The sequence below is a fragment of the Oncorhynchus mykiss genome, chromosome 2 (genome assembly GCF_057628025.1).
Source record: "Oncorhynchus mykiss isolate SJ-2025 chromosome 2, ASM5762802v1, whole genome shotgun sequence".
NCBI classification, from domain to species: Eukaryota; Metazoa; Chordata; class Actinopteri; order Salmoniformes; family Salmonidae; genus Oncorhynchus; species Oncorhynchus mykiss.
Window position 1 is genome coordinate 87883939 of NC_143023.1, and position 24888 is coordinate 87908826.

Here is a 24888-nt window from a genome sequence, read left to right on the forward strand (position 1 = left end):
TTCCCCTGTGACTTAAAATGCATCCATTTAACTTTTGAACGCATTAGACAATACAATTCCTGAAATTCTCAACTGGCCGAGATAGGGTCGGGGTCACGTTCACGGATAGTGAGTGAGTGTCTTTGTGTTGCTCGCTTAACTTTGCCAGAGAGTTCAACCAAGAGTCAGCCCCAGTAGGTTTTGCGCGGCCCTTTTTTTGGTAGGCTATAAATATATAAGACTTGGCCATATATACTCCTTCCTAATCGAAACGGAATTCTCACTGTGCTGATGCAAGCTAGCTACATTAATTATTATGAACCACGTGAAGTTTTGACTAGTTCTTCGACTCAGTGGCTGCAGTGCCATCATCAAATGGCGGAGGGAAATCGGTAGGCTGTCCCAGTTAAATAGCCATAATCCATGCTGTGTTACAGTGAGAGCATTTTAGGTGAACATTTATTTTTTGCTATAGCAGCCTATACATAACCTTCCGTTATAGAGAAGGTGTTGGATTCTTTCCGATGGCACAATTTGTCTCCCTGGAGTCGAGGTAACGAGATAGGCTAGTCCTATATGTTTCGTCTTTCAGACTATTTCTACGTTTTTGAAATAACATAATTCGTTTAGTTTCAGACCAAATAACAGTGACATGTCAATGTGTTGCCTTTTCTAAGTCATAGCCCCGTAGAAATACCGGTACTTTACACAGGAAGATACTTGGGCATGTATTCGTAATAAAGGATGTATAACCAAACCCTCAATTTCAGTGTCAAGGTCACAAACCTGGTTTGACAGAATTTACACAAATAAACATGTCTAGAAATGTCACGTCACCATCGACAAAACATTCACAATAGCCTATAAATGTAGGCATACTTCAAATTAAGGAGCGTAATTTGTAACTATTCATATAAATATAATATAACAATAAAACATAATAATACGTTATTATTATTAGGCTAATATTTGTATTATTATAGGCTAATTTGATAAACGTTTAGACTGAGATATGTTCAACTTTTTCGACAGCTTCATATAATGTTTAGAGATAGAGTGAACGAATGAAGAAAAAATACAGGAATGATCAGAATACATTTAGTCGAAACAATTACATATACCTATCAGAAGATAATTGACCAAGGCACCTCTCGAAAAACAAATTGTTTTACCTTCATAGGAGCCGCTTATTTAATCAATGTTAAAACATATTCAGGCTAAGATATAATTTCGCAAAACATTTCGAGAGACGAGCATTGTTCATGTTGTATTTACGAATTTTATTTTCGTAAATAGGCCACTTTTAATTGCTTTCATGATACAGGCTAGGCTACGTGCAGTGACGAACTGTATGAGAGACAATTATGTTCAACTCACCGAACCATGACGACTTCCTCATGACGCACTACATGGAAAAGAGACACTGATTTACATTTATTTTAATTTTATTAAACCTTTATTTAACTAGGCAAGTCAGTTAAAAACAAATTCTTATTTACAACGACGGCCTACCGGGGAACAGTGGGTTAACTGCCTTGTTCAGGCGCAGAACGACAGGTTTATACCTTGTCAGCTCGGGGATTCGATCCAGCAACCTTCGGTCACTGGCCCAACGCTCTAACCGCTAGGCCCCGGCAGCGTTAAAATGCGTTAAAATGTTTTAGCTAACGTAAGTGTTTGTGACCAAAAAGATGAGAAATGATATTGTTATTTCAGAAGCATATAGCTTACACATTTTGTTAGTCTTCGTATGCAGTAATATTAAATATGTATCCACTTCCCATATATGTCCTATTTTTTGGATAAAGCTCATGATTAGAAATAAGCTAAAATAAGTTAAACACACACAGCAATAATAATTATAAATCTAACTATTTGGCAACATCCAAAGATTCAATGAATAATCATGTTCCAGAAAAATCAAGCAGTAACATTGGTACTGACAATTTATTTGGACATGTTGTGAAAATAATAGTGAAACGATGTACAATTGTATTATTATTTCTAAATCCCCCAACTCGTGCTATTCAAACAGAACTCTCTCTCTCTCTTACTCACACACACACACGCACACGCACGCACACACACGCACGCACACTCACACGAGCGCAGGCTCATTTAGGGTGCACAGAGAGATGGGCGTTTAAAGTGAGAGGCTGAGGGGCAGTACTAAATGAATGAAGCCCAGCACTCATCCTTCTTGCTCATTGGCCTTGGCTCCTCCTCCAGCCGTCTCACTGGGTCTGTATTTGAGGTTTGTGGGCTCTAAAGAAAACAGACGCATGAGTAAAGGAATAGAGGGCTACCCCCCTCCTCCTCTCTTCCTCTCCCACTCTTTCTCCTCCATTGACAGAGCTGAGAGAACGCTCCCCAGGTTAGACATCCAGACAGACCTCTCTCCACTACATGGACTATCTACCACAGCACACAAAACAGACACGTTCTATTGTTTCGACTTTCGTTTGGGGGGAATTGTGTGCGTTTTCCTTTAAAAAAGCTGTCTTTCAATGCAACAATGAAGCTTTGTTGGACTTAAGTTTCCACAGAACCAGGAGCCGGTACATCAGAACGCCGAAGAAGACTTAGGTCCGTTTTCAGAGCGATCCTGTCGGGTTTTTGGACAGACTGGTTTCCAGGTGCGGTTGCTCCAACAGAGATGGGCTCAGACGTACGTGACCTCAACGCCCTGCTGCCCCCGGTGCCAGCCCTGCCAGGGGGGAATGGGAACTGTACCCTGCCCGTCAGCAGTGCCCCTCAGTGGGGCCCTGTACTGGACTTCCACACTGGCGCCCCCTACAGCTCGCTGGCCCCCCACTCCTTCATCAAACAGGAGCCCAGCTGGAGCTCTGGGGATCCCCAGGAGGACCCTCACTGTGGCCTGAGTGCCTTCACCCTGCACTTCTCTGGCCAGTTCACTGGCACAGGGGCCTGCAGGTACGGGGCCTTCGGGGCCCCCCCTCCACCCAGTCAGCCCCCACCAAGCCAGCCAAGGATGTTCAGCAACGCACCCTACCTGACCAATTGTATGGACACCCAGCCCTCTTCCAGGAACCAGGGTAAGATCAATATCTAATCTGGAGATTAGTGTATTAAAATGTTATTGTGGTTGCACTAGGACTTGATATTTGGTTAATTAAATATTTTCAGTCACAGAAATATGGCATTTGTTTAGTAATGTTCATTATGGTCTTTGTAGTTTCAACAGTTGGTATACTTCTAGTACTTTTCTGTCATGCTGTACAGTTATTGCACTTTTATGTTTTTATGCTTCAATGACTATTTCCCTGCCGACTGTTTCTGTTAACTCTGGTGATGTACAGCTGTGTCTAGTTCATGATCAATAAACAAACAAAGGAATGATAGGTAGACCTGAAAATCAATAAATACATTCATAATGTCAAGCTCATATCGAGGATGAGGATGAGGATTTTCTCAGGTGAAGCTTGTGTTTTATTTTGCTAGTATGTATGTCAGTGAAATAACTGATCTTATTGCCAGCACAGTACAATGACAATTTGTTGACATTAGTTTACAATGTAGAAAATATCTTAATTTGCTATGCTGTTTTCTTTATTTCCTTATAAGAACTTTTAAGTTATTTGAACTTTGTACTGTTTAAATGATTTGTCATTAGTATATGCTATAGTCAGTCATTTTCATTAGGAATTATATTATGAACTTCTGACATTGCTTTTAAATGAATGTGTAATTTTAACCCAAATGATTTTCAATCAGAATAGATTATTTTCCTTAAAAGTGGACACACAATTTGATCTCTGTGGTATAGTTAAACTGATCATATGAGAGTGTACAGTATTCAAAGAAATTGTGGACTTGTGGTTTTATTACAATTGATTGTTGCAAATACAAATGTTTAGGAGTCTTGGGGTTGAAAAGGTACACACATACTAAACATTCATAATTAATGGAATCATTGTTATGATGAACTGAACCATTAATTAGCCATGGCATATACTGTAGCTACTGTATAGGTTATAGAATATTATACTAAATTAATATAAATGAAGGGAAAAAAATTCTCGGTGATGACAGAAAATGTAATTACTTGTGAACTTGTAGTAAATTGACATAAACTAATCTCAGTATAACTCCTTAAATCAGTAAAATATTATCTGAAGCTGACCAATTGTGAGTGACATCTACCTGGCTCCTGATTTCCAAGTTTTTTTTAAAGTGATATTATTAAGACAGCTATTTGTAGTCAAGCTCTAGGATTTCTCTTCAGGGCTACTGAGGTCACCCGTGCTCACACCCCAAATGTAACCTGTCTGCACTTTTAATATCGGATTAATTACAACTATCATCAGTATCAAAGGGCTCATCCAACCTTCAATCCCCTTATCATACCCCTCCTGTGCCTGGACAAGCAGTGAAAACAAGCCATGGCTAAATCTCAGGCGGGTCACTCACTAGATACTGATAATACACTGAGGCTCACTGAGGGAGAATCCACTGTACTCGTGATCTGTTTACGGTTACCATGCGAAACGACACAGTCCAAACTAGTTAGTGTGAGGACAGGCATTATGTATGTATTTGGGTCTGTTTTGCCAATGTACTTGTGCTTGTGAAATTCCACGTGTGCGTGTTGAGTTTACTTGAGTGGAAGAGGAGAACATGAGGATAAAGTAGTTAAGGTATTATTGTAGGCACTTTCCTTGTACACAATGATCCAAAAGGGAAAATATTTGTGTTACCCTTCAGAGCGTTACGTTACCCTTCAGAGCGTTACGTTACCCTTCAGAGCATCCCTTTTTATTATGTTTAGATTTCTTAATTAAGTAGGCTTATCATTCAGATATTCCGTTGTCACACAGTTTTATAAATGAGTTCCCTTGATTTACCATGCTGGGTGACATTTGTAATACATGTCAATTCTGTAATAGTATGTAAAAGCATAACAATATTTCTTGAAGTATTCTTTCACGATTTGTAGGCTACTTTCGCCTGCTTTGTCAGAATGTACAGTAAAAAGAAGAAGAAGTCGCTTATCGAAATACAATTACTGGGGAATCACAGATGGAATTCTGAAGTGTATTAATATCTACAGTATATCTATAGTCACTGTAAAATGTTTTTATTTATGAAAGCACTGATTTATAGAATTAGACACTTGGCGTCTGACTATTAATTAGGTTATGAGTTGACATAATTAGGTTATGAGTTGACATAATTAGGTTATGAGTTGACTATTAATTAGGTTATGAGTTGACTATTAATTAGGTTATGAGTTGACTATTAATTAGGTTATGAGTTGACATAATTAGGTTATGAGTTGACTATTAATTAGGTTATGAGTTGACTATTAATTAGGTTATGAGTTGACATAATTAGGTTATGAGTTGACTATTAATTAGGTTATGAGTTGACTATTAATTCAGTTATGAGTTGACTATTAATTAGGTTATGAGTTGACATAATTAGGTTATGAGTTGACTATTAATTAGGTTATGAGTTGACTATTAATTAGGTTATGAGTTGACATAATTAGGTTATGAGTTGACTATTAATTAGGTTATGAGTTGACTATTAATTAGGTTATGAGTTGACTATTAATTAGGTTATGAGTTTACTATTAATTAGGTTATGAGTTGACTATTAATTAGGTTATGAGGTGACTATTAATTAGGTTATGAGTTGACTATTAATTAGGTTATGAGTTGACTATTAATTAGGTAATGAGTTGACTATTCACAATGGCTTCTGTAGCAAGTTAACACTTTGGGAGTCGGTATAACTTCAATATGTATTATTACATAGATACTGTAAGTATGATACTAGATACTGGATACATAGATACTAGGTACTAGATACATAGATACTGTAAGTAATACCCTTAAGGTCATTGTTCAGTGGTTTAGCTTTGATTACGGGTCCTCAAAATCAATGGCTTGTGAATGGTTCACAATATATTTCACAATGGTTTATAAGAAGTTTATAACCATCAAAACAACAAATAAACCAACAAATAAACATTCTATTTTAGAAGAGATATAGGAAAAATGTCATGTCACTTTGTAAGTGCATTTGGTATTTCTTCACATCCCACTGTACTGCAGTGCGTAAAGCAGACTGGTCTAAGGTGAGGACAATGCCTTGCACACAAACTGCCTAGGCAGTGCCCTTCACTATGCCCACTGTGACCCAGACAAACCCTGTGTAATGTGATGGGGATCAGTCCTCCTCTACTCAGTCAGTCTGACAGGGATGGAAGACAAATAGAGCTCTTTAATGAGTTTTGAGTTAACCCTGCTGGGCCGCTGGTGAAAGTTGTGCTGGTGTGTAATTAATGGCGTTGCTGTTAGCTGGTGTGTAATTAATGGCGTTGCTGTTTGCTGGTGTGTGATTGATGATCTGGTGTCCCACCCTGGGTCAGACATAGGCATGATTCTGGTGTCAGCCCTCTAGTGTCCTCCCACAGTTTGTTTTCACTCAGGAGCCTTTCACTCTCACCCCAATGCAGGGGTTACTGGGGAAGGGAGGGAATTTACCTACATATGCAGCACAAAGGGTCAAGGCGCTGAATGTTAGCCAGTGAGCTAACATTTTTACCCACTTCCATGTTCTGAAAGTCTTGGAATTATTCATTTCGTTTTTTTAAACCTTTCTTCTTTGTGTTTACAGGTTACAGTGCTTTCGATGGTGCCACTAATTACGGTCACACTCCCACACATCACTCCTCCCAGTTCCTCAGCCACTCCTTTAAAGATGAAAACTCCCTAGCTCAGCAGACAAGTATGGGTAAACAGCACCTAGATTACTGCAATGTTTGTTTGTGTGTGTGTGTGTGTGTGTGTGTGTGTGCGCGCGTGTGTGTGTGTGTGTGTGTGTGTGTGTGTGTGTGTGTGTGTGTGTGTGCAGGTGTGCGGGTGTGCGGGTGTGTGTGTGTGCGGTGTGTGTGTGAGCGGGTGTGCGGGTGTACAGTGCATTGCGAAAGTATTCGGCCCCCTTGAATACTTTCACAATGCACTGTATGTGAGCATTCATATGTGTGTATGTAGATGCACAGTCTTAGAATAAAAGGTGCCATCTAGAACCTAAAAGGGTCTCTTGGCTGTCCCCATAGGAGAACCCTTTGAAGAACCCTTTTTGGTTCTAGGTAGAACCTTTTCCACAGAGGATTCTGCATGGTAAACGTGTATTGTGAACTCCGTACTCCTCACCTAGGGAGTGGCCTCCATCTTAAAGTCACTGTGAGGTTAAGTCTTACACTGACCTTCACGTCACTGTCATAAATTAATAGCATCTTTTTCTTTATTGTCCTTTTCTTCATCCATGGTCCTGCTGTTAGTAAGCAGCCGGATGTGTGTGTTGCTAATTGTATTACTGTGATGTTGTAAATCGTGGGCTCTCTGTATAGAAATGATAACTGGAGGAAACAGCAAAACAAGGTTTTTGGAATGTTTAGAACTGCCCTGGGACCCATTCACAACACGTGGAGGCAGAGCCAAAGCAGTGATCCTTCATTTGCACTTTGAAAAATCAAAAATAGTCTGTGTGCTTTACGGCTTCAAAGAACAGCCTCTTGTTTTTAGAAGTGCTGTCTTTATTCAGACACAGTTCAGAGGTTTCTTTCTCAATGTCCCTCTCAGGATAGTTTTTTTCAGAGGAGGCGCTGTCAGACAAACAGCTCCATTGGACCAGGGATGAGTTTCCTGAAAGCTTTGTGGTTAATGTGATACTTCCAGACCCAGACAGTATAAAGTGTCACGTTGGCTACACATCTATCAGGAAACTTACCTCTGTGCAGTTGTGAAGCACTCCTTAATATACCATCGCACTGTTTTAATTCTCAATCAGTGGAGTTGGTGGGTGATAAATGTATTTTGCTCGTGTAGGTGAGCAGCCGTATTCTGTCCCTCCACCCGTGTATGGATGCCACACCCCATCAGACAGCTGTACAGGCAGCCAAGCCCTACTGCTGAGGAACCCTTACAACAGGTGAGTACTGGAGCAGCCCCACTACAGTAGACTCACTTGCCCTTACCTGACATCACATCCCTGCCACTCACCTCAGCCCCACTCCTATCACTCACCTTAGCCCCACTTCTATCACTCACCTTAGCCCCACTCCTATCCGTCACCTTAGCCCCACTCCTATCACTCACCTTAGCCCCACTCCTATCCGTCACCTTAGCCCCACTCCTATCCGTCACCTTAGCCCCACTCCTATCACTCACCTTAGCCCCACTCCTATCTGTCACCTTAGCCCCACTCCTATCCGTCACCTTAGCCCCACTCCTATCCGTCACCTTAGCCCCACTCCTATCCGTCACCTTGGCCACACTCCTATCCGTCACCTTAGCCCCACTCCTATCACTCACCTTAGCCCCACTCCTATCCGTCACCTTAGCCCCACTCCTATCACTCACCTTAGCCCCACTCCTATCACTCACCTTAGCCCCACTCCTATCCGTCACCTTAGCCCCACTCCAATCCGTCACTTTAGCCCCACTCCTATCACTCACCTTAGCCCCACTCCTATCACTCACCTTAGCCCCACTCCTATCTGTCACCTAAGCCCCACTCCTATCTGTCACCTTAGCCCCACTCCTATCACTCACCTAAGCCCCACTCCTATCACTCACCTTAGCCCCACTCCTATCACTCACCTAAGCCCCACCCCTGCCAGTCACCGAAGCCCCACTGCTATCACTCACCTAAGCCCCACCCCTGCCAGTCACCGAAGCCCCACTCCTATCACTCACCTAAGCCCCACCCCTGCCAGTCACCGAAGCCACACTCCTACCACTCACCTAAACCCCACCCCTGCCAGTCACCGAAGCCACACTCCTACCACTCACCTAAGCCCCATCCCTGCCAGTCACCGAAGCCCCACTCCTATCACTCACCTAAGCCCCATCCCTGCCAGTCACCGAAGCCCCACTCCTATCACTCACCTAAGCCCCATCCCTGCCAGTCACCGAAGCCCCACTCCTATCACTCACCTAAGCCCCATCCCTGCCAGTCACCGAAGCCCCACTCCTATCACTCACCTAAGCCCCACCCCTGCCAGTCATCGAAGCCCCACTCCTATCACTCACCTAAGCCCCATCCCTGCCAGTCACCGAAGCCCCACTCCTATCACTCACCTAAGCCCCATCCCTGCCAGTCACCGAAGCCCCACTCCTATCACTCACCTAAGCCCCATCCCTGCCAGTCACCGAAGCCCCACTCCTATCACTCACCTAAGCCCCATCCCTGCCAGTCACCGAAGCCCCACTCCTATCACTCACCTAAGCCCCATCCCTGCCAGTCACCGAAGCCCCACTCCTATCACTCACCTAAGCCCCACCCCTGCCAGTCATCGAAGCCCCACTCCTATCACTCACCTAAGCCCCATCCCTGCCAGTCACCGAAGCCACACTCCTACCACTCACCTAAGCCCCATCCCTGCCAGTCACCGAAGCCCCACTCCTATCACTCACCTAAGCCCCATCCCTGCCAGTCACCGAAGCCCCACTCCTATCACTCACCTAAGCCCCATCCCTGCCAGTCACCGAAGCCCCACTCCTATCACTCACCTAAGCCCCATCCCTGCCAGTCACCGAAGCCACACTCCTACCACTCACCTAAGCCCCATCCCTGCCAGTCACCGAAGCCCCACTCCTATCACTCACCTAAGCCCCATCCCTGCCAGTCACCGAAGCCCCACTCCTATCACTCACCTAAGCCCCATCCCTGCCAGTCACCGAAGCCCCACTCCTATCACTCACCTAAGCCCCATCCCTGCCAGTCACCGAAGCCCCACTCCTATCACTCACCTAAGCCCCACCCCTGCCAATCATCGAAGCCCCACTCCTATCACTCACCTAAGCCCCATCCCTGCCAGTCACCGAAGCCCCACTCCTATCACTCACCTAAGCCCCATCCCTGCCAGTCACCGAAGCCCCACTCCTATCACTCACCTAAGCCCCATCCCTGCCAGTCACCGAAGCCCCACTCCTATCACTCACCTAAGCCCCATCCCTGCCAGTCACCGAAGCCCCACTCCTATCACTCACCTAAGCCCCATCCCTGCCAGTCACCGAAGCCCCACTCCTATCACTCACCTAAGCCCCATCCCTGCCAGTCACCGAAGCCCCACTCCTATCACTCACCTAAGCCCCATCCCTGCCAGTCACCGAAGCCACACTCCTACCACTCACCAGTGCTAAAACATCTGTTAATGTTACAAAGCAGTCTAACATGCAGACATCTTATTAAGCAAATATAGTTTTGATGATTCTAGTCATTGAAGTTAGTTAAAGACAGTGTTGGAAAATGTACCCAATTATCATACTTGAGTAAAAGTAAATATACCTTTAAAAGAAAATTACTCAAGTAAAAGTGAAAGTCACCCAGTAAAATACTACTTGAGTAAAAGTCTAAAAGTATTTGGTTTAAATATACTTAAGTATCAAAAGTAAATGTATTCGCAAAAAAATACTTAAGTATCAAAAGTAAAAGTATGAATCATTTCAAATTCCTGATATTAAGCAACCCAGACTGTACGATATTCTTGATTTTTAAATTTACGGTTTTCCAGGGGCACACTTCAACAATCAGACTAATTTACAAACTAAGCATTTGTGTTTAGCGAGTCTGCCATATCAGAGGCAGTAGGACTCACCAGGGATGTTCTCTTGATAAGTGCGTGAATTAGACAATTGTCCTGTCCTGCTAAGCATTCAAAATGTATTGAGTACTTTTTGGTGTCAAGGAAAATGTAAGGAGTAAATAGTACATCATTTTCTTTATGAATGTAGTGGAGTAAAAGTAAAAGTTATCAAAATTATAAATAGTAAAGTAAAGTACAGATACTCAACAAAAACTACTTAAGTAGTACTTTAAAGTAATTTTACTTAAGTACTTTACACCACTGGTTAAAGGGGGTCAGGAAGCTGCACCTTTATAGCTGTCCTGACTGGCCAAGGTTGTGCTGCCGTCATAGAAGACAATAATCATCATCAACATAGTTCTAAAATTAAATGTGGAGAAGTCACTCTGCCATTGAGCACTCCGAGTGGCTAGAGGAAGGAGGAAGTGAAGTAACAGTGGCAGGAAGTTGGAAGTACGAGACTGTACTGATTTCCATCCAGGAAATGATCTAAAGAAAGGCATTTATCATGTTTGTACTGTAGTTATACTCTCAAAACTTTCCATTGGACTGAATCCATTCACCGCTTATTCAAATCGCATTCACGACCTGACAAAGAATAAGATAATAGCATATTTACTGTGTTTTATTCATATTTGAAGTTTGTTTCATTGAGTTAAATAGTTAAATACAGTATGTAGATGGTATGGATGAGGACCATGACCAGATAAATGAATCACAGTTGTCCAGACAGAGAATGGGAGCAGTGCTCAGCAGGCCAAGATAAGTGGTGTAAACACTACTGGTTTCCAGTCTTCGGCCAATGTTGAATTCCTTCTACTGATAAGTAGCTCACTGTTCTCTGAGGGGAGAGAACCCCAGTGTAACCTTACACAACTGTTTACTCCCTCGCCTTGAGATGGCACAAAATTAGCTTGCATTCTTTGAATACCTTTAACATTTTGTTTTCAGCTCCAGGGAACATAAAGATTCAAAATAAGGGAATAGGACTTGATAAGAGTGTGTTAGTCAGACTGGATACTTGTGCTGGAAGCCTCATTCTGCAGGCTCTGCTCCTCCTGCTGTCATAAACAGCCTGATATCTGCTGTGGAAGGGAAGGGGCTGGGAATCCTCAAATCAAACCGCTAAGCCGCTCTCTAATCAAATGCCCGGTACCAACAGCGCTGTATTTATACAGTCAGACGGCAGTTATGCACTTTTTAACATTTTGGAAATACATGAAATAAAAACACATCCACTTATGAAACTAAGAACCAGGGAACCAGGGACAAAGTTCATTTGGGAAGCAGTGGTGTAGAGGACGATGACTGAAACTTTAGAGCCGCTTACACCAAAACACCCCTGCATTTGATTATTTTCTCAAGAGATGACAATCTCAGGTATGTATAGAGCTGTTCATAGAGGACTCTACCTACCATGTACAGTACTGGTTTAGACTGCAAAGTTCCCATTAGAGGTGCTAATGGATACACTCTTCATCATCCTTCAACCCTCATTATCCTTCAACCCTCATCATCCTTCAACCCTCTGTCATTCTTCAACCCTCATCATCCTTCAACCCTCTGTCATTCTTCAACCCTCATCATCCTTCAACCCTCATCATCCTTTAACACTCTATCATCCTTTAACCCTCATCATCCTTTAACCCTCATCATCCTTTAACCCTCTGTCATCCTTCAACCCTTATCATCCTTCAACCCTCATCATCCTTTAACACTCTATCATCCTTCAACCCTCATCATCCTTCAACCCTCATCATCCTATTCAACTTCTCTTTCGTATCGTCTGAGATCCCCAAAGATTGGAAAGCTGCCACGGTCATCCCCCTCTTTAAAGGGGGAGACACTCTAGACCCAAACTGTTATAGACCTATATCCAGCCAGCCCTGCCCTTCTAAAATCTTCTAAAGCCAAGTCAATAAACAGATCACTGACCTTTTTGAATCCCACCGTACCTTCTCCACTACGCAATCTGGTTTCCGAGCTGGTCATGGGTGCACCTCAGCCACGCACAAGGTCCTAAACGATATCATAACCGACATCGATAAAAGACAGTACTGTGCAGCCGTCTTCATCGACCTGGCCAAGGCTTTCGACTTGTCCGGACCTCTGGAAGTCTCTATGGTGGTGCCACAGGGTTACATTCTTGGGCCGACTCTTCTCTGTATATATCAATGATGTCGCTCTTGCTGCTGGTGATTCTCTGATCCACCTCTACGCAGACGACACCATTCTCTATACACCTGGCCCTTCTTTGGACACTGTGTTAACAAACCTCCAAACGAGCTTCAACGCCATACAACTCTCCTTCTGTGGCCTCCAACTACTTTTAAATGCTAGTAAAACTAAATGCATGCCCTTCAACCAATTGTTGCCCGCACCCTCCCGCCAGACTAGCGTCACTACTCTGGACGGTTCTGACCTAGAATATGTGGACAACTACAAATACCTAGGTGTCTGGTTAGACTGTAAACTCTCCTTCCAGGCTTACATTAAGCATCTCCAATCCAAAATGAAATCTAGAATCAGCTTCCTATTTCGCAACAATGCCTCCTTCACTCATGCCGCCAAACTTACCCTTGTAAAACTGACTATCCTACCGATCCTTGACTTCTGCGATGTAATTTACAAAATAGCCCCCAACACCCTACTCAGCAAACTGGATGTAGTCTATCACAGTGCCATCTGTTTTATCACCAGAGCCCCATATACTACCCACCACTGCGACCTGTATGCTCTTGTTGGCTGGCCCTCACTACATATCCGTCGCCAAACCCACTGGCTCCAGGTCATCTATAAGTCTTTGCTAGGTAAAGCCCCGCCTTATCTCAGCTCACTGGTCACCATAGCAACACCCACCTGTAGCATGCGCTCCAGCAGGCATATTGCGCTGGTCATCCCCAAAGCAAACACTTCCTTTGGCCGCCTTTCCTTCCAGTTCTCTGCTGCCAATGACCGGAACAAATTGCAAAAATCTCTGAAGCTGGAGTCTTATATCTCCCTCACTAACTTTAAGCATCAGCTGTCAGAGCAACTTACCGATCACTGTACCTGTACACAGCCAATCTGTAAATAGCACACCCGACTAGCTCATCCGAATATGATTACTTACCCTCTTGCTCTTTTGCACCCCAGTATCTATACTTGCACATTCATCATCAGCACATCTATCACTCCAGTATTAATGCTAAATTGTAATTTATTTCGCCGCTAGGGCCTATTTATTGCCTTACCTCCCTACTCTTCTATATTTGCACACACTGTACATATATTTTTCTAGTGTGTTATTAACTGTACGTTTGTTTCTGTGTAACTCTGTGTTGTTGTTTTTGTTGCACTGCTTTGCTTTATCTTGGCCAGGTCGGAGTTGTAAATGAGAACTTGTTCTCGACTAGCCTACTTGGTTAAATAAGGGTGAAATTAAAAAAAAATTAAAAAATCCTTTAACCCTCATCATCCTTTAACCCTCATCATCCTTTAACCCTCATCATCTTTTAACCCTCATCATCCTTTAACCCTCATCATATTTTAACCCTCATCATCGTTTAACCCTCATCATCGTTTAACCCTCATCATCTTTTAACCCTCATCATCTTTTAACCCTCATCATCCTTTAACCCTCAGGATCCTTTAACCCTCATCATCTTTTAACCCTCATCATCTTTTAACCCTCATCATCTTTTAACCCTCAGGATCCTTTAACCCTCATCATCCTTTAACCCTCAGGATCCTTTAACCCTCATCATCTTTTAACCCTCATCATATTTTAACCCTCATCATTTTTTAACCCTCATCATCTTTTAACCCTCATCATCTTTTAACCCTCATCATCTTTTAACCCTCATCATCTTTTAACCCTCATCATCGTTTAACCCTCATCATCGTTTAACCTTCATCATCTTTTAACCCTCATCATCTTTTAACCCTCAGCATCCTTTAACCCTCATCATCCTTTAACCCTCAGGATCCTTTAACCCTCAGCATCCTTTAACCCTCATCATCCTTTAACCATCAGGATCCTTTAACCCTCATCATCTTTTAACCCTCATCATCTTTTAACCCTCATCATCTTTTAACCCTCAGGATCCTTTAACCCTCATCATCTTTTAACCCTCATCATCTTTTAACCCTCGTCATCTTTTAACCCTCAGCATCCTTTAACCCTCATCATCCTTTAACCCTCAGGATCCTTTAACCCTCATCATCTTTTAACCCTCATCATCTTTTAACCCTTGTCATCTTTTAACCCTCAGGATCCTTTAACCCTCATCATCCTTTAACCCTCAGGATCCTTTAACCCTCATCATCTTTTAACCCTCATCATCCTTTAACCCTCAGGATCCTTTAACCCTCATCATCCTTTAACCCTCATCATCCTTTAACCCTCATCACCCTTTAACCCTCATCATCCTTTAACCCTCATCATCCTTTAACCCTCAGGATCCTTTAACCCTCATCATCCTTTAACCCTCATCATCCTTTAACCCTCATCATCCTTTAACCCTCATCATCTTTTAACCCTCATCATCTTTTAACCCTCATCATCCTTTAACCCTCATCATCTTTTAACCCTCATCATCCTTTAACCCTCATCATCCTTTAACCCTCATCATCCTTTAACCCTCAGGATCCTTTAACCCTCATCATCCTTTAACCCTCATCATCCTTTAACCCTCATCATCCTTTAACCCTCATCATCCATTAACCCTCATCATCTTTTAACCCTCATCATCCTTTAACCCTCATCATATTTTAATCCTCATCATCCTTTAACCCTCATCATCCTTTAACCCTCATCATCCTTTAACCCTCATCATCTTTTAACCCTCTGTCCTCCAAATAGTTGAATTGATTTGAAGTGAAACTCTATAGAACACTGTACTGTACGTACTTGAATCACTAGACAGAGTGTAGGCTACCTTCAGTGTACAGGGTACCAGGCACCAGAGCATCCCACTATAGTGAGCTGTTCTTGTGGTATGATAAAACGATGTGATGTCAGGGGCGGCAGTGATACATCTAAAGTATGTGTTTGGGAAAGCACCTGGCAGTTTAACTAATGATCCTGGAGCCAGACGCTTAATAACAGATGGTTATTTGGATCTGAGGGTTGGAGGGCTATGGAGGTCTATGGTTAACACATCACCCTGTTGGTGTTAGTGTGGGTGGATCCTGATTCTGTGGAACATTCATGAGCCGTTGCCCAGGATGAACCTGTATAGATGGGGCCACATTTGATAATTCTCTGACTCTCCTGTGGTGCTTGTCTACACTGAAAACAGTGGTACCACGTTGTCCCAAGGAAAAATTCCTAAAAATGTTTTTTATTTGTTTAAATCCCAGCAGTGATAATTTATACCAAATGGCATCTCAGCTGGAATGCATGGCATGGAACCCTGTTAGCACGCTGGCTTCCACCATTAAGAGGTATGTCGACGTGACCCGCTCCTGTCATCTGAAACATTCCTCTTTGATCGGGATTAACAGTCATTAATCTGCACTAGTCTCAGAATAGCGGAGAGAGGGGGTGGTTGTTGGGGGTGGAGGGCTCCCTTCATTAAATCACACATTTGAACACTCACTGGCATTGTTTAAATATTTGATTTAGTAGCAGAGTGAGGCTCCACAGGGGGCCTGTGAAATACATAATTTCTCACTGAGGTGATTAGAAAGAAAAAATATTCCCTCTATCACAGATGTCACATGTCACATATGGGTTGTTTTTTCTTTTCTCTTAGCTCTCTGGCACACACACACACACACACACACACACACACACACACACACACACACACACACACACACACACACACACACACACACACACACACACACACACACACACACACACACACACACACACACAAAAGTATAGGGAGTAAATATAGGGCGTAAGTATTGGCAGAAAGTATAGGGAGAAAGTATACAGAGTAAATATAAGGAGTAAGTATAGGGAGTGAATATAGGGAGTAAATATAGGGAGTAAGTATTGCCAGAAAGTATAGGGAGAAAGTATAGGGAGTAAATATAGGGAGTAAATATAAGGGGTAAGTATAGGGAGTAAATATAGGGAGTAAGTGTAGGGAGAAAGTATAGGGAGTAAATATAGGGAGTAAATATAGGGAGTAAGTATAGGGAGGAAATATAGGGAGTAAATATAGGGAGTAAGTATAGGGAGTAAGTATAGGGAGAAAGTATAGGGAGTAAATATAGGGAGCGTTACTTTTTTCACACGACGGTGATCAGAGTTAACCTACTTATTTCCTTATCACTACATCACTGTCTCTAGTTGAGGGGGAAACGTCACATTTTCACTTGCTTTACTGTTCTAATGAAAAGGTCCTCTTTCATTCTTGCTTTGTTGTCATTTTCAGTGTCCCTCTTCTTCTAACTTCCCTCCTCCCCTCCTCCCGAACCCTCCCTCTGTTTCTGTCTGTTTTCTCCGGAGATTGTGTGCATGTTAAATTAGTCTCTCTGTTTTGTCTGTCCTGGCTGGGAAATGTATCCTGCTATAATTTTCCCGTGTGGGGCATCAACCTTGACCACGGTGGGACATGTAACAGAGGGGAAGGGCTCTGCACTGGGGAGTAGTGGAAGTAGATCAGTAGGCTTTCCCCCTGGGATCCTCCAGCCTGGGCTCCAGAGCCAGGGCTTAGTTAGACTGGAGGGGAGGGTCTGACCCTTCCACCACCTCCCCGAAAAAGCCAGCAGAGGCCGGGGTGACTGAATGATTAATCTGCTTCTAAATGAGAGGGACTCTAGTGCTTAGGCTGTGGAAAATTAGTCTCATCTCAAGGAACGCACGGCAAAGTATGCATGTGCCTCTTCCAGATAAACGCCACCACTCCCCAATCACCCTCCCCAGCCCTGACACCCTCCCCAGCCCTGTCACCATACCCAGCCTCATCTCCCTCCCCAGCCTCATCTCCCTCCCAAGCCCAGTCTCCCTCCCCAGCCCTATCGCCCTCCCCTCCAAAGCCCAGTTTCCCTCCCCAACCCAGTATCCCTCCTCAGCCTCGCCCCCCTCCAGCCCAGTCTCCCTCCCCAGCCCCGTCTCCCTCCCCTCCCCCGCCCTGTCTCCCTCCCCAGTCCCCTCTCCCTCCCCTCCCCAGCCTCCCCTCCCTCCCCAGCCCCATCTTGCTCCCCAGCCCAGTCTCCATCCCTAGCCCTGTTCCCCTCCCCAGCCTTGTCTCCCTCCCCAGCCCCAACTCCCTCCCCAGCCCCGTTTACCTCCCCTCCCCAGCCCTGTCTCCCTCCCCAGCCCCGTCTCCCTCCCCCGCCTCGTCTCCCTTCCCAGCCCAGTCTCCCTCCCCTCCCCAGCCTCGTCTCCATTCCCAGCCCTGTCTCCCTCCCCTCCCCAGGCCTGTCTCCCTCCCCAGGCCCGTCTCCCTCCCCAGCCCTGTCTCCCTCCCCAGCCCTGTCTCCCTCCCCAGCCTCGTCTCCCTCCCCAGCCTCATCTCCCTCCCCTCCCCAGCCTCGTCTCCCTTCCCAGCCCAGTCTCCCTCCCCTCCCCAGCCTCGTCTCCATTCCCAGCCCTGTCTCCCTCCTCTCCCCAGGCCTGTCTCCCTCCCCAGGCCTGTCTCCCTCCCCAGCCCTGTCTCCCTCCCCAGCCCTGTCTCCCTCCCCAGCCCTGTCTCCCTCCCCAGCCTCGTCTCCCTCCCCAGCCTCGTCTCCCTCCCCAGCCTCATCTCCCTCCCCTCCCCAGCCTCGTCTCCCTCCCCAGCCCTGTCTCCCTCCCCAGCCTCATCTCCCTCCCCAGCCTCATCTCCCTCCCCTCCCCAGCCTCGTCTCCCTCCCCAGCCTTGTCTCCCTCCCCAGCCCTGTCTCCCTCCCCAACCCCATCTCCTTCCCCAGGCTCTGACTGTATATGTTAACGTGAGCCTGAGGTGTTAAGCGCCACAATGAATGAGTGAATGATCTGTGGGGAGATTTATTGCAGCATGCAGCTTCACTGTCTCCACTCCGGCTGTCCTTGGAAAGAGCAGAGACAAAGACTGCTTTATGCCCTCTCAACCATGTATTGATCATTTAACTGTATCGGATACAAACCCTCCTTCCCTGAAATAGACTGCTTTTTAAAACTAATGACAGATATAAGCCGTCTGGATATTATGGGACTAAATGTGAACCGTAGCTGTCTTGAAATGCTGCAGCTGCAGTGTACTGTACGTAACTGAACCATCTTCAGTTAACACTTTTAGAGGCTACCTTCAGTTTGTGATGGGTTAATAAGTGTTCAGAAAACATTTCCATTTCTAAAACAAGTAGGCTAGTACACAATACAAAGGATCGCACACGATACCTAAACTATGTTTCATACATATTTCATTTTTCTGGATATACTACAATGGATCATGGTACTTTTGTGCTATGTCCTTATCCTGTACCTCTATTTGATTGAGAGTAGTAGGTGGGTGACAACCATGTCTTGCAGTGCTAACCAGTTCCTCTTTGATTTACTAAGACAAGCCCTTATTTACTGAGGAAAACTAATATAGTATGCAGCTTGAACATGTGTTAATCCAGGGTCAGAGAGAGAGGCCTAGCCTTACGAATAAATCTGTGAATGACAGGAAGTTAACCTTTTGTCTTTCCTCCGAGTTCCACTTTGGATGCTTTAGGTGAATATACTGCACTGTGAGGCATAGAGCAATTTGCTCCTATGTCAAAACAAGTTATGGTGATCTCTTATTTATTCTGGGCTTTTACCTACTGTGCATGCTATTGAAATACAATGCCAATGCAACTTTGCTGAACCTGGCTTAGCTAGATGAAGAGTGCTAAACTCCTAAATGACAAGTTTTATTTAGGATAGGGAGACCCTTTTCAAGAGGGACCATTTACTGCAGTTTTACAGTACATTTAAAAATGTGAAAATAATAGGCATTCATCCTACATTGCATCCTACATTGCATCCTACATTTTCTTGACTCCCACTCTGCCGTTTTTCATGGCCCTGAAGCTGCTGAATGCTCTTGAACTTCAGCTTTTATGTGAGTTGTAATTTGGCAGACAAAATAGAAAATGGTCACATCATTCCTCACTAAAAATGCTCTTGTGTCTTCCTGTTTGTGGACAGCCATGCTACGGGTTATGAAAGTGACCCCAACCCTCCCATGGTGTATAGCTGCAGCACCCAGTACCGCATCCACACCCACGGCATCTTCAGAGGCATGCAGGTCAGTTCTCTCCTCTCACACCCACGGCATCTTCAGAGGCATGCAGGTCAGTTCTCTCCTCTCACACCCACGGCATCTTCAGAGGCATGCAGGTCAGTTCTCTCCTCTCACACCCACGGCATCTTCAGAGGCATGCAGGTCAGTTCTCTCCTCTCACACCCACGGCATCTTCAGAGGCATGCAGGTCAGTTCTCTCCTCTCACACCCACGGCATCTTCAGAGGCATGCAGGTCAGTTCTCTCCTCTCACACCCACGGCATCTTCAGAGGCATGCAGGTCAGTTCTCTCCTCTCACACCCACGGCATCTTCAGAGGCATGCAGGTCAGTTCTCTTCTCTCACACCCACGGCATCTTCAGAGGCATGCAGGTCAGTTCTCTCCTCTCACACCCACGGCATCTTCAGAGGCATGCAGGTCAGTTCTCTCCTCTCATGGATTCTTCACACCCAGGTCACACTCTGATTCCTACTCTCCGTACATAACTTTCCTTATGTGCTTAGGGCCAAGGTCGGCACAAGGAGCACAGACACATATTCTCGCATGAACACGCACGCACGCACGCACGCACGCACGCACGCACGCACACACACACACACACACACACACACACACACACACACACACACACACACACACTCCCTAAATGCCAGAACAAGGTCATCCTCTACTGCCAAGTCCAGGCACTGCACGGGTGCTGGCAGAAGAGGAGGAGGTGGGAGAGACTAGAGAGGTAGAGTAGAGAGAGAGAGATCGAAAGAGTGAAGAAAGAGAAGAAGGAGGAAAGAGCCTGACGCAGTGAGCAGAATGCCAGAATAGTTGGGACATTTAAAAGGCATCTCAGGATGAAAAGGGAAGAGGGATCACTTTCAAGAAATCCATGAACAATAAAGATAGTTTCCATACGCAGGCCCATGTTAATAAATCATTAGATTTTAGTTAGTGTCCGTCGGCAGCTTTAAAACACAGAGAGCAGAGATTCTCCAGACCTATTCTCACTCCCTTCTCATTGTTTTCAAATTAAACCAGGAAAACCTCGTTCACAAAAAATACATACTTGGATGAAACATTTGAAATGTATGGTATGAAAAGCTCTATGTTTTGAATGTCAGGTCTAAGTGGACACAATTAAAAAGTGTGTTGGTGCTCAGAAAGCCTTTTATTGGACAATCCCAACATTGGCTCTGCCCCCTCTGTGAAGTGTTGGTGTCTAGATAAGGAATAAGGCAGGCAGTACAGCAGTGCTATAAAACACTGAAATCATTTACTTATCAATAGGCTGCTAACACTATTATTTAGACTGCCAGTGTCCACAGAGCCCATTACACTAAGAGCCTCCTAATGAACATCAGATGGGTTTCAGGGTCTGGGGGGGTTGAAGAAGGGGAGGAGTACAGGGGGGCATGGACAACTGAGATGGGGTCTGCCTAACGTCCGTGACTAACGGCTTACGTTTAGAGACTAAATCAGTGGCATGGAGTTCATTTGAGCGCTCGTTTTACGGCTAATTCTAGTATAATGAGCCTCCGTTAGCGAGATAATCACACTTCTTTTGCCTTGGCCTTTTTTAATTGGTCATTATTTTTGAGTTACCTTTTGCTGTGATAGACTAGCAGGTAGCTTAGTTACTGTTATCTCTTTATATGATATGTTATGGTTCTAAACCTGTACCATTGCTTACTATGTGTGTGTGTGTGTGCGTGTGTGTGTGTGCGTGCGCGTGTGTGTATGCGTGTGTGTCGGTGTGTGTGCGTGTGTGCGCGCCACATCACAGGATGTCCGACGGGTGCCAGGTATCGCTCCAGCCATTGTTCGCTCAGAGACCAATGAGAAGAGGCCATTCATGTGTGCATATCCTGGCTGCAACAAACGATACTTCAAGCTGTCCCACCTGCAAATGCACGGCAGGAAACACACAGGTAAGAGCCAGGGCAACCATAGATCAAACCCTATTACACTAACAGACTAGTGTATCAGTGATCCAGGTCTCGCTGTACCAAAGCCCACTATGTGTTCCCCCTGCCCTCCCTCCAGGTGAGAAGCCCTACCAGTGTGACTTTACCGACTGTGGACGAAGGTTCTCCAGGTCAGACCAGCTCAAGAGACACCAGCGAAGACACACAGGTTTGCCCTTTCTCTCTTTTTCTCTTTCATTTTCTCTTATTTACTTTCCCTCTCTCTCTTTCTCTTTCTCTTATTTATTTTCCCTCTCTCTCTGTTTGAGCTCCCTCCATCTCTCTGCCCTCTCTATTGTTAATGGAACACTTTAACTCAGGTTCCCTTTGCAATGGCTTCCCTCCTGGCCTGTGCTCTACTCTGTCTGTCTCTCTCTGTGTGTGCCTAGGGGTTAAACCGTTCCAGTGCGAGACGTGTCAGAGAAAGTTCTCGCGGTCTGACCACCTTAAGACCCACACCCGGACTCATACAGGTAAAACAAGTGCGTAAACGTTTATTTTTACACATCTACTTATCTCTTTTCTGCTTAGAACTTAGTTAGGTACGTTAAATGAACAACCAGTATGTAGAGCTCAAGGCTTTGGGGGTACAGTGTTTCAACGAGTCAAGGATATGTTATTTTACCAGATGGAAATTGGTTAGATAAAATGTTACTGAAAGTGATCTAAAAGGATCATAGGAAATGAATTGGATCTCTTCCTCCCCTTCAGTATAATTTAAACCAGATACTACCTAACAACGCTCTCTCTCCCTCTCCTAGGCGAGAAGCCCTTCAACTGCAGATGGCCCAACTGTCAGAAGAAGTTTGCCAGGTCTGATGAGCTGGTTCGTCACCACAACATGCACCAGAGGAACCTGACCAAGCTGCAACTTGCCATCTGAGCCAGATCTGAACCAGACCACTCTGCTCTGCATACACACTGGCCTCGCTGCTCTCTAACACTCTGCCTACATGAGACTCTGAATCTCCATCTCGTTCAACGATGCCTGTAGCACAAAGGGGACACGCAGCAGAGCAGGTCTATCTACTAGATAGCACAGCCACAAAGTAAAACATGACTGCATTGTAAAGATTCATAAAATCAACAATGAGCTTTTTAGTCTTAATTTAAGGTAAGGGTTAGGTATAAGGTTTTAAAGAAGAGAAATTGTAGATATTTAAAGAAGAGAAATTGTAGGAATAGGCGGGGTTTATTACTTTGTGGCTGTGGTAACAGAGCAGGAGGCTGACAGTCCTGTTCATCTGCATGTAGCTGTAGAGCCTCACCTACGCACAGTCCTCCAAACAGCCCCATCTAAGGACGGTCCTCTGTCCAGATGCTCTGATCCAGAGGGTTATTTTTAGTAAGACATTTAAAGAGGGAAAAAAATTGTTTCTGTCTCTTGTTGGTGTTGTATACATTAGATGTTAATGACTTTATGCCTTTTTTTTTCATTTGTAGTGTTACTTTGAGCAGTTTCAGATTAATTTATTATTTTATCATACTTTTGTGAATTAAAATATCTTTCACTGGAATGATTTATGGAACGGGGGACATTTTTTACTTTGGTCCAACAGCATGTTCATCATCGCTTTCGTTCAGTCCACAAATTTGATCTGCACCAGGTAGTTGAATCATAAAGCTACAGTAAGTCCGCTTCGGTCTGTGATGTTGTCTGTAAATATTGTTTCACTTTGACTGTGGATTTTGGGGATGTGAGTTAAAAAATATACATGTATCGTCACACTGGCTATGTGACCAAGAAGTTGTGTCATTAGATTATGTAAATAATAGTACTGGACAATGGATTGTATTTGAAAAAAATATCCTTGCCATGGAAACATGTGACTTAACTATTATACTTTAGACTAGACCTACTTTGATAGATCCAGGAAATGCTTTTTTACAGTTTTTCTCAACTGCTAAAACACTAAAACCCATTGGCTGAACAAAGTTCTCAGTTGCCTGGACTCATTTAGCTAATTATGCAGTCTGTTGTCAATACCTTAAACCATTTCACATGATAAAACACCATTAGCAGATCTCACTTAGATTTTTCAGCATAACTCTAAACACATTCTCATTCTCAAAACACATTCTGCACTCTAATGCACATGTCATCCATACTGGTAAACACATTCTGCACTCTAATGCACATGTCATCCATACTGGTAAACACAAGTGGCAACAATCAAATACAAATAGAGAACACATGTCATTGATTGAAAACAACCACTCAAAATTGATTTAACCTGTTTCAAATGATGTGACACAACCAATATACGCCAGTTCAGAGAGCAAACAGGTTGTTGAAGGTGGGAAGGAGAACGTCTGAGAATGGATACTGTAGTACAGTGCATTGTAGGCTGTATACTGTACAATGGACAAATTGTATGGCCCTGAACATTGTGCTTTCCATTTATTAACAGTACTGACTGTTCAATAGATTTTGACTGGTTGCAGGTTCTTATCAACAAAGAACAATAATTACAGTATCACAGAGACAAAGGACAAGTTTGTGAGATGCAGGGTACAGTACTGTAAAAATAGGGGTAAAAGGAGGAGGAAGAACAAAAAACAAAATTGCAAATAGCAAAGCAGAGTAGTAATTTCTGATCAATTTTGAGCTACTATGACAGAACATGTTTTCGTTCATCAAAAGACAATGACAGAAAAATATGATTTTTTTTTAGATAAAAAATGTACTTCTCCCTGGGAATTGTATGTTTTGAACAATGTGTTTTCTATTGCTTGAGAGTGTATATCACTCTCAATCGTTTTGATCACTTTGTTTATGATTTGAGAGCAGCGTTTGATTTTGAACACAGGTAAAACTGTTTTGAGGCGAATGTTTAATTTTGAGAGAGGAGTCAGAGGTTATGTAAATAGTGCTTGAAGATGAGGTTTTGTGTTTAATGTTTTCAGGAAATGGAGCAAGGTTTCAGAAATTGTGTTTTAGCAATTGAGAAAAGCTGTAAGTGTCAAAACACTTATCTGTCATGGAAAAAAAAAATGTTTTACTCTGAAGTGTATTTTCAGTATATTATGTTCTGTTCCCCTCTGTTTAAACTGTATTTTTCCCCACTATTTTTTATACAGTATATATATATATACTGATTCTGTTGTTGTTGTTATTTTTCCCCATTGAGTTCTGTATTAAAGTCCTCCAGCAGTG

General features: G+C 43.9%; 1 protein-coding gene across 6 annotated transcripts; it reads left to right on the forward strand.

Moving 5' to 3' along the window:
* The first annotated feature begins 1266 nt into the window (after positions 1–1266).
* wt1a (WT1 transcription factor a) lies at positions 1267–24888 on the forward strand. Of its 6 annotated transcripts, none has more exons than XM_090185037.1 (9): positions 1267–3035; positions 6625–6741; positions 7839–7941; positions 15944–16027; positions 19680–19779; positions 21551–21695; positions 21811–21900; positions 22121–22204; positions 22493–24888. In XM_090185037.1, exons 1-9 carry the CDS (start codon positions 2636–2638, stop codon positions 22612–22614), a joined length of 1245 nt encoding a protein of 414 aa, XP_090041163.1. In that variant the 5' UTR covers positions 1267–2635; the 3' UTR covers positions 22615–24888.

Excerpts from the sequence above, each read along its gene's own strand:
- wt1a (XM_090185033.1), top strand. The coding sequence starts at position 2,636 with ATGGGCTCAGACGTACGTGACCTCAACGCCCTGCTGCCCCCGGTGCCA. Across the intron at positions 3,036-6,624 it reads GCCCTCTTCCAGGAACCAGG|GTTACAGTGCTTTCGATGGT; the intron begins GTAAGATCAATA and ends TTGTGTTTACAG. Across the intron at positions 16,028-19,679 it reads CTGGCTTCCACCATTAAGAG|CCATGCTACGGGTTATGAAA; the intron begins GTATGTCGACGT and ends GTTTGTGGACAG.